The 10,094-nt window shown below is 34.8% G+C and overlaps 1 protein-coding gene across 1 annotated transcript in view; it reads right to left on the reverse strand.

The window, feature by feature from the left end:
- POSTN (periostin) overlaps window positions 1-5,301 on the reverse strand; it is a 47,724-nt gene extending 42,423 nt beyond the window's left edge. The window contains exons 1-2 of the mRNA XM_042783133.1: window positions 5,183-5,301; window positions 3,730-3,828 (exon numbers count right to left, since the gene is read on the reverse strand). Of these exons, the coding sequence (XP_042639067.1) occupies window positions 3,730-3,828; window positions 5,183-5,301 (218 nt within the window). The remainder of the gene's footprint in view (window positions 1-3,729; window positions 3,829-5,182) is intronic.
- Between the last annotated feature and the right edge of the window lie 4,793 nt (window positions 5,302-10,094).

Below are 10,094 nucleotides of genomic sequence, written 5' to 3' on the forward strand. Positions count from 1 at the left end.
TCTATTTAAATTATAAAAGTACAATATTCAAGAAAACGTTTTTACACTTAAATCAAATAGTGAATTTGATGGGAAATTGTTAATTTAACACAATTTTTTTGTAACACTTGCTAATGAAATTCAAATATCAGCCTTAATGTAGAGCATTAATGCACCAGACAGAGTGAAATTACAAAACCGTTGATGGTGATTTCAATTGATAGTAAAATGATATGGTTCTCTGAGTTGTTATTTTAAAGACAGAAAAAGAAATTTTTTTTTAGGACAGCATTTATGCTACACAAAACTCAGCATTTCCATATGGTCAGTAGGACAAAACGAGAGTAAAGAAAAACCATTATTGTGTGTAGCTCTGAAACTTATCTTTATTTCCTGAACGAATTTCTGAAAAAATTTCATGAAATTTCCAGCTGGAAATGTCATTGACATTCCCCAAAGAAAGTCTACAGAGTATTATATTGCGAGGCCAATGTATATTTTGAATAATATTGTAAACTTAATGAAACTTCATGTTTTTCATTAGACTTGCATCTTACTTTCCCCAAATCCCCAAAGCAACTGTAAACCAGGTGAAAATTTTTGTAATTGATACATAAAGCCTAAACATGTCTCTGGAAATTATAGCAGCTGTAAGCAAGTAGTAAACAGGCACTTTCACTGTTAATATTATTGATTTCTTTGGAAATTTGAAACTACCATTTGTATCTATTTCAAGGCATAGGTGTACATTTGTGGAATTGAAGCTAGTTGGAAAATAAGTTAGGTATAACTGAACAAAGAATATATTATAATATTTCTGGTAAAAAGCCAGGCTTCAAAGCAGGATTTTTTTTTTTTTAATGGAAACAAGAAAGAATCTTGGCATATGCTTCGTACAAGTCTTAGCATTTCAAAAGCTTGGTTAAAGGAAGATTATATCACACTTCCCTAATTTCCAGGCAGAATGCAATAAAAATATCCCTTAACTGTTTCGTTTTATCTAGTAACAGTGAATTCAAAACTTGTCTTATGCTACCCAAAACTATAAAGAACAAAGAAAAGAGAACCCAAGGCTTTGAAGTTACCAACAGAAGCCTTACCTGGAGCATAGCCATGATCACTCTAACCACTGACTAAGTTTGTAATTGTGTGAATGACCCATAAGTCTAGCAGAAATCTGCAACTGATTGGAATAATGTCTAGGACACAAAGTAAGGTCAATACTTGCATACTCGTGTTCACTGCAGCACTGCTTACAATAGCTAAAATGGAGAAAGAACCCACGTGTCCATGCACAGAAAAATGGATTAACAAAATATTCATATAATGCAGTAGTCTTTGGTCATAAAAAGAAATGAAGTTCTGATGCATGGGTAAATAATATGGGTAAACCTAGAAAATATTCTGTAGAATGAACTCAAGTCAGACACAAAAGGACAAATATCCCATGATCCCACTTGTATCTAGAAATAGCTAAAATAGGCAAATGCATAGATACAAAAGTTTATTAGTAGTTAGCAAGGGTAAGAGGGAGGGGGAAATGGAGAGGTATTGCTGAAGAGGTGTTGAGTTTCAAGAATGATTTAAAATTTGGAAATGGATAGTGGTAATGAGTGGTTGCACAAGACAGTGAATGTAATTATTATTAAATTGTACACACAAAAATCATTGAAATAACAAATGTTTGTTATACATATTCACAATAAAAAAATGATTATTGAAACTCTATTAAACCTATAGGCAATCACCAAAAACCAAAACCAAACTCAGTGCCATCGAGTCAGACATGACTCATAGCGACCCCTCCTTGAGTTTCCGAGGCAGTATCACTACGGAAGTAGATTGCCCCATCTTCCTTCTGAGGAGTGGCTGGTGGGTTTGAACCTCCAGCCTTCTGGTTAGCAGTCAGATGTCTTAGGCACTACACTACCAGAGCCCCCAATAAGCAATGAAGGAGCAACAAAATCATTGATGATGAAAGTCTAAGGAGTTGGTTACCATGGGGAGCCACAGTGGAGTTAATGTTATATGCTTTATAGGCATCATTTCTATTTAGAAATAATGGTAATCCCATGCATTTTTGCTAGAGATTGGTCACAACTCTCACCATATACACACACACATATATATATATATATATATATATATACTTGTTTAAAACAGATTAATTTTAAAGACAATTGATAAATTATAGTAACTTAGAATTAATTATTTCATTTTACCTTCTCAGAAACTCTGTAACATAGATATTAAATCTGTGTTTCACAGATTAAGAAACTAAAGCTCCAAGAAGTTAAGTAATTCCATATTTAGCAGTTATACTAATATTGTTAGATTGAAAATTCATTTTGAATAATCTTCTAATCCCTTCACCGGAAGGTTGGTGGTTCCAACCCACCAGCCACTGCATAAGAGAAAGATGTGGAAGTCTTCTTTTTAAAAGATTTACAGTCTTGGAAACACTATGGAGGCAGTTCCACACTGTCTACATGGTCACAATGTTTTGGAATTGATTTGGTGGCAATGGCTTTTGTTTTGGTTTTTAAGTTTAATGATGATGTGATAATCAGGTTCTCTTTCAGTTCTTCTGAAGGTATTTCCTCACTGTTGTTGTTAGGTGCTAACCGGTCAGCCCCGACTCATAGCAACCCCTCCTTGGGTTGCCGAGGCAGTATCACTACAGAAGTAGATTGTCCCATCTTCCTCCCAAGGAGTGGCTGGTGGGTTTGAACCACCAGCCTTCTGGTTAGCAGTCAAGTGCCTTAGGATGGGTCCAAATTAGAAGGAAGAAAGGGGAGCCATTTCCACTCTTGTCTTTATTATGGATAGCATCTTTTTGTTTTAGTAACTTATTTTGGAGAAAGCTCTGCTCCATCATTATTAAATGAATGATTTCCAAGTGAGTAGCTCTCAACCTTCATATATTCAGGATTGTATTTCTTTCCTACCAATATTTATCCCTGGAAGGAAGATGGGGCAATCTACTTCTGTAGTGATACTACCTTGGAAACCCAAAGAGGGTTCGCTATGAGTCAGGTCCGATTCGATGGCACATAACAATAACAACAAACCAACAGACATGTTTATTAAGTAATAATATGTTTTCTAATTCTAAATTTATCAGTGAAATTTATAACTAAGTTAAAGTTATATATCATTAATCATTCTTTTGGCTATTGAAATATTAAGTATAGTTGTAAGCTTCTATTATCACTGTTGAGGGTGCCTGGAGAACTGGTAGTTTATGACAAGAATCATTGGATTAGACAGATGAAACTCAGGTTTTTTCCAACTTCAAGTTCTGATGGAAACTCTGAAGTTAGCTGGAATCATCTGGATAAATTCCAAATTACTGGAAGTTAAGTTAACTTGTGCTTCAAAAACTGATATTTCAGATCAATTAGTTCTTCTAGGACACTTTTTTCTTTTCTTTTCTTTTTTTTTCTGAAAGAGATGGGGAAGCTGAGACACAGAAATTAATTGACCTGCCATGTGTTTACTGTCTTTTGGCCTCCATTAACACATGGATTCAGGGGAAAATCTGAGTTCCACTAGTAATAGGTACATACCAGTAGGATTCTCTTATTCACATATGTGATCTTGTCTTTCTTTTTTTTTTCTTTAAAAAAAAACAAAAAAACACAATTTTGAAGAATATTTTCAAGTATCATGGTGTGTATACTCTAGGAAAGATACATACATTGTAGTGTCATCTTGAATCTGACACACTATGAAAAAGATGAGACTTACGTTTTTTTCCCACAGATGGCACCTTGATACCAGTTCCTACAAGTGCTTAAATATTTCTTTTTGGTGCCTATAATCTGTTGAAGGGCACAGACATTTGGACTGGAGGGTAGAGAGAAGGAAAGAGAGTTAATGTCCTAAAGATGAATAGTCCTTCATATCTACAGTCAGATGGTTAAAAAAATAACATGTGGATTTGATTTTCAAAGATGAGATTTTAGCCTTGCAAGATCTGTTTCTTAATCCCATGCTGCTGAATCATTGGAAAAACTAATCTGTGGAAGAGAGAGGGAAAGAGGAAATTTTACATCCTTGAGAGTAAAACTCCAGTGTTACAAAAAGTTAGCCTAATAGGAATATTCAGGCACCATTAAGTTTAACATAATCTTGTTCATATTATATCTAAAGGAGCTGATCCAATGACTCTGGTATTTAAACCAAATGTGTGCTCATTTTGGGACTGGGAGTGGCTTTAAGGTTCTCTGGGACAATGAAAGGTCAGAGAGCACAAGAAGCAACTTTTACTATGTCCAAAGAATTTTGTAGTTTTCTAGGTAAGCCGTCATAGATGCCAGGGACTTCTGATGAGTGGTAAAACAAACTTTTAAGCATGTAGCAAAATTAAATTTTTGAAGGAAAGCAAGAGATCAGAACACTCTCAGCCATCTCTTAAAGAGATAGTAGTCTTATTTTCACTAGAAGGCAAGAGAGCTTTTGAACATTATGGAACTCCCGGTGAGTCGTAGGATTAGTGCCAAGATCTACTTTTAAAAAAAGTCATAAAAACTTGGTTATTATTGGGGGCGACTCAACGGCAAACAACAACAACAAGATTTTTAAAATATTAAGCTATAGTTGAATTTATTTTATGAAATATTAATTTTTTAAAAATGTATGGGATGCAGAATTTAAAATAATTTAAATGCTGGAAAGAATTCAGAGATCTAGTTACACTTCTCATTATTAAATTTTCATATTTTTCGAATATGTAACTTAAATGAAACATATGCAAGTTTGCTTTAACAGTTTGTGAGATATTTTCAAGCTGTTCACATAATCATAGCCTCTAAAAACTGATATTTTAATTTTGAAACCTTGTTCCAGATTTCTGAAATGAAATAAAAGTACAAATAATCTAAATCATAAAACAAAGCTCTGTTACATTATATTAATTATGTTAAAATTATGTTAATATTTCATAAAAAGCAAGAGTAACTCAAGTTATTTTAACAGCTATCCTTAAAGTTTAAAATACATATATGTCACAGAATACTCATTTTATCCTTTTTCATACTTTATTATATGTAAAAAAAGAAAAGGAAAAAAAAATCCTTTTCCTTAATACTTTGTAATAAGTTAAAAAAGAAGCTCTGAGATAGCTTGAGGAACTTTATGTATAACATTTAACAAGGTAAGGGGGAAACAAAGGTTTATAAAAACCAAACCATTAACTTACCCCTGGTCCCGGCCTCTGATACGGCTATGAGCCAAAATCTTGTCATAATGACCATTGGCATCTGCAGGGTTAAAAATGAACAGCAAGAGTAGGGAAAATATAGCTAAGAAAGGAATCATTTTTATTCTCTTTGTTGCACTCAGTCCACAAAGAGAACTGGCAGTGGGCTTTGGAGATCTCAGAGTTTATATACATGTCAGAGCTGTGGGAGGGAGCAACCTGGGAATCTGAACTCCCTCCAAGAAACATCAGCAAGTTCAAGCTGTTGGCTAAAATCTGCCTGGGTTAATTATATTTACTCAACATATTGAGCCTCTTTGCTTCTCAGTATGAACAAAAATTTATTTTTTATCATGTGAAAAAATGATTCATTGCATGTTCATATTTCAGTTTTATTCTTATGTAATATAGAGGTTTTTATAGCAGATGATTTTAAAAAATAAGAGTTTTTAAAAATATCCTGCAGTCTCACTTTCAGAGTGCTAGAAATAGATTGAGTTAACATAATTCTACTTCTGGCAAGTTGCCCTAGCTGTTAAAATGAAGCAGAAAAGGAGAAACATTTATGCTTTATTGTTTTTTCATTACATATTTCAACATGTTGAAAATCTCTGGGCAATACATCTACTGATAACCGCTGACAAAAGCAGTACTTATTGGAAACAAGTATTATTAATCTAAATGTAGTAGATTCATTACAGACCAATTTAGAAACAAGAGTATTGACAAAATTGCTTTTGTGATTTTATCCAAGAGTAAGTAAAGTCTCTTAATGTTAAAACTGCGCAGTCTGTAGTAAAGGAAATATGCATTCCTACCATTCTTTGTCAAATGTTTAGAAGCTTTTGATAAAAGAAATCTGATTGTCATAAATCATCAATGAAGAAATGATAACTATAATCAGTCTCCTTGAATAAACAAGTTACACACTATCTTCAAGTAAAAAAAAAAAAAAACATTGCTGTTGAGTTGATTCTAAATCGTGGCAACGTTTTAAGACAGAGTGGAAATCTTGATAGGAGCAGATTTTTTTTTCCCACAGGGTGGCTGGGGTTTCAAACCACAGAACTTTTCATGCAATTCACATAACATCTTGTTGGAAAGTAATGGTGTGTTACTGTAATGATACATCTGTTTTGTTTTCTTGATGGTGACATGGAGAAATTTTGCATGGCCTTTCCATGTAGTCCAATTGAAAGGGCTTTTACAGGAGGCTGAGCTAGGCCAGAGTGGATTCAATGTGTCAGAAGAATTAGGTTAAGCCAGCCGTGGGATTTTGCCCTGGAGAATTAAAATAATTCTCCAATTTGCTGCTAGTTTACTAAGGAAGTATAGCATGGAAGAATAAATTCTGAAATTTCATTTAGAACCCTTGTTTCAATTGGAAAATCATGTTATTAAAGAATAGAAAATGAAGCAATCATTCAAAGAAGAGCTAGAGAAATTGTGTAAAACAACTATATTCCTTCCTTTAAGCCCTTGTGGAAAGATTATCAACCTACCATTTCTAGTTCTCTGGATACAATTATTCCAACTCCATCTGTATTTCTCTGGTTGTCTTTATACAACAGTTGTATATTATTTTTATGTTGGGCAAATGGTAGGTGGTAAGTAACTTCTTACCAAATAGAACTGAAGGATTATTTTATAAATATAAAATGCTCACCCAGAAGTGCTTCAAAATTTATTAGTTCTACTTAATGTCAGAGGAGCTCTGGTAGCATAATGCTTAAAGGCACTTGACTGCTAACCAGAAGGCTGGCGGTTCAAACCCACCAGCCACTCCTTGGAAGGAAGATGGGCAACCTACTTCTGTAGTGATACTGCCTCAGAAACCCAAGAAGGGGTAGCTATGAGTCAGGTCCGACTTGACGGCACATAAAAACAACAACAACTTAATGTCAGTAAAGTAGCTGATAGAAGATTCTCGAACTGTTATATAAAAGTCTTCAATTTTAGAATGGTTATTGTTGTTGTTGTTAGTTGCTGCAGTCTGTTCCCACTCATAGTTACCTCATGCACAACTGAAGGAAACACTGTCCAGCCTTGCACCACCCTAACAATCACTGCTATGTTTGAGCCCCTCTTTGCAGCCACTGTGTCAATCCATCTCCTTGAGGGTCTTCTTTTTTTTTTTTTTTTTGCTGACTCTCTACTAAGCATAATGACCTTCTCCAGGATCTAGACACTTCTGACAACATGAATAAAGCATGTGAGACAAATTCTGCCCATTCATGCTTTTAAGGAACATTCCATCTCCACGTCTTCCAAGACAGATTTGTTTGTTCTTTCTCAGTCCATGGTGTTTTCGGTATTCTTTGCCAACACCACAAATCAAATGCATCGATTCTTCAGTCTTCTTTATTCATTGTCCAGATTTCACATGCATATGAGGCAATTGAAAATACCATAGCTTGGGTTAGGTGCACCTTAGGCTTCAAGGTGACATCTTTGCTCTTTAACACTTTAAAGAGGTCTTTTGCAGAAGAAGTCTATCTGCAATATGTCATTTGATTTCATTAATTAATTGTGGACCCAAGTAAAAGGAAATCCTTGACAACCTCAGTCTTTTCTCCATTTATGGTGATATTGTTTATTGGTCCACTTTTGAGGATTTATTTTTTTCTTCATGTTGAGGTGTAACCTATACTGAAGCCTGTAGTCTTTGATCTTCCTCATTAAGTGCTTCAAGTCATCTTCACTTTCAGCAACCAAGGTTGTGTCATCTGTATATCATAGGTTGTTAGTGAGTCTTCCTCCAATGCTGGTGCTGCATTCTTCTTGATATAAACCAGCTTCTTGGATCATTTTCTCAGCATGCAGATTGAATATGCGTGATTAAAGGATAAAATCTGATGTACACCTTTCATGATTTTAAACAATGCAGTATCCCCTTGTTCTGAAGGACAGGTTCCTGGTCTATATACAGGATCCTTGTGAGCACAATTAAGCATTTTGGAATTCTTATTCTTAGCAACTTTATCCATAATTTGTTATGAACTACACAGTCAAATGCCTTTGCTTAATCAATAGGCAATATAATGTAGGTTTCTTACCCTTAAGATATAATAATAGAATTTTGAACTTACTGAAGAATAAAACAAACACAAAATACAGAAATCTTTCCAATATCGCCACTATAAACAATAGTTATTCAAGAGTTTACTGGCATGGTTACCACTATTCATTCTACTGTTTTTCATTTTTAGGTAGCTGCAACTATCAACAAGCATTTCTGTATACAGTGCTAAAATCTACTCAACTCCAGTGGGTTTGATAAGCGACAAGAGATGAGGTATTTTGTTGTTTTATGCTATTGAGTCTATTCCAATTCAAAGCCATGCTATAGAATTGAATGTAACTACCCCATAGTGTTTCCTAAACTGTGATCTTTATGGGGGTGGATTGTCAGGTGTTTTCTCTCTCTTAGTGGAGTTGAACCAGCCTTCCTATTTGTAGCTGGACATGTAACCATTGCTCTACTAGGGCTCCTTAGGATAAGCTGTAGAAGGGAAGAGATAGAGATTTGTATAATATGTAACAAGAGTGAAAAGAGACATCTTTAATTCAGTGCAGAATAATAACAAATAGACTTGGTTATGAGTATTGAGGTGAAGACGGAATCAAGTGTTTCTTGCCATATCCCGGTTTTGTCACTGGTGCCTGCAATAAATTGAAACTATACTGATTAATTTAACAGTTTTTGACCTAGCTATTCCTCATACTTATCATTTTGTGCCACTGGAATCAATGGCTTTCATTTACCTTCACACTTCTAGTGCTCAGAATGGTCAAAAAGTCACATGAAATGTGTAAAGGAAACAGAAATGTATCTGTATTTCAAAAGATTACTTCTCTCTTCTTTTAAGCCAAGTTTACTTTTTGTAAAAGATATTATATATGCTCACACAATAAAAAAAAAAAAAGCTTTTTTTTTTCAAAGTTTCAAATAATAAAATATCTTAAGTTTATCTTTCCTGAGCATCAGATTTGGAAGTATAAGTTCCATGGAAATCAACAAATACTGGCTCTCAACAAATGTTTACAGTTAAGATTAGTAATTGCATTAAGACAAGTATTGAAAATAAGTGCCAAAGTATGGATGTAAACTACATATAAAATCAGAGGCTGGAGAACATTCCAGGGGAAGGAAAACGTTAGGGTAAACATAACAAAGTTTTCTTTTATGACTTTCATTATTGATTTAATTGCCATGATTTCAATCTTACTCCAAACTGTGGATCAGTGGATTATGTGGCCAACCCAGGGGTGCAAAACACTGCAATTCTAAAGGCTGAGGCCAGCCCAGCCATGAGCTATTGTGTGCTGAATAGTGTAAGAAAGCTCAGGCAAGCATCCTGTCTCAGGGAGGCTAATAACTGAATGAGTCCTGGCATATAGCTGACAGTTGCCAGTATGGTGAGGAATGGAAAGAATTCCAGAAAACAAGAAAAGATAGATCTTGGGAGGGACACAATTCTCCCCTTTCAGAGCACATATCAAGGGTAAATCTCTTTTCCCCTCTCTCTCTGCACAGGAGCCTCATTCTTCTGCTTCATGAAAGGATCCCGCCACTGATTCCTAGCAGACTGGAAGAAGATTGAAATCATGGCAATTAAGTCTGACTTTCAGGGTTGACCCAAAAATGTAAATCATTAATGAAAAAGAAATGGTTTATTATGTAACCAAAGAAAAAGAATGTGTCTGAAAGACAGAGACATTTGTTTCTAGATATCAGGATGGTAATTTATTGGGAGTTCACAAATTACCCAGTGCATCTCTGTAGCAAGCACTGTACCTCTGGAGACTGGGAAGTCATTGTAGTATCCTGCTCCTATCATTAGTCTGTAATCAACCTTAAAGTTGCCCTACACAATGTACAACTGGACACAGGACATGGATTCAACAAACT

Source organism: Orycteropus afer, unplaced genomic scaffold (assembly GCF_000298275.1).
Source record: "Orycteropus afer afer isolate SDZICR_OR568_19922 unplaced genomic scaffold, OryAfe1.0 scaffold00691, whole genome shotgun sequence".
NCBI classification, from domain to species: Eukaryota; Metazoa; Chordata; class Mammalia; order Tubulidentata; family Orycteropodidae; genus Orycteropus; species Orycteropus afer.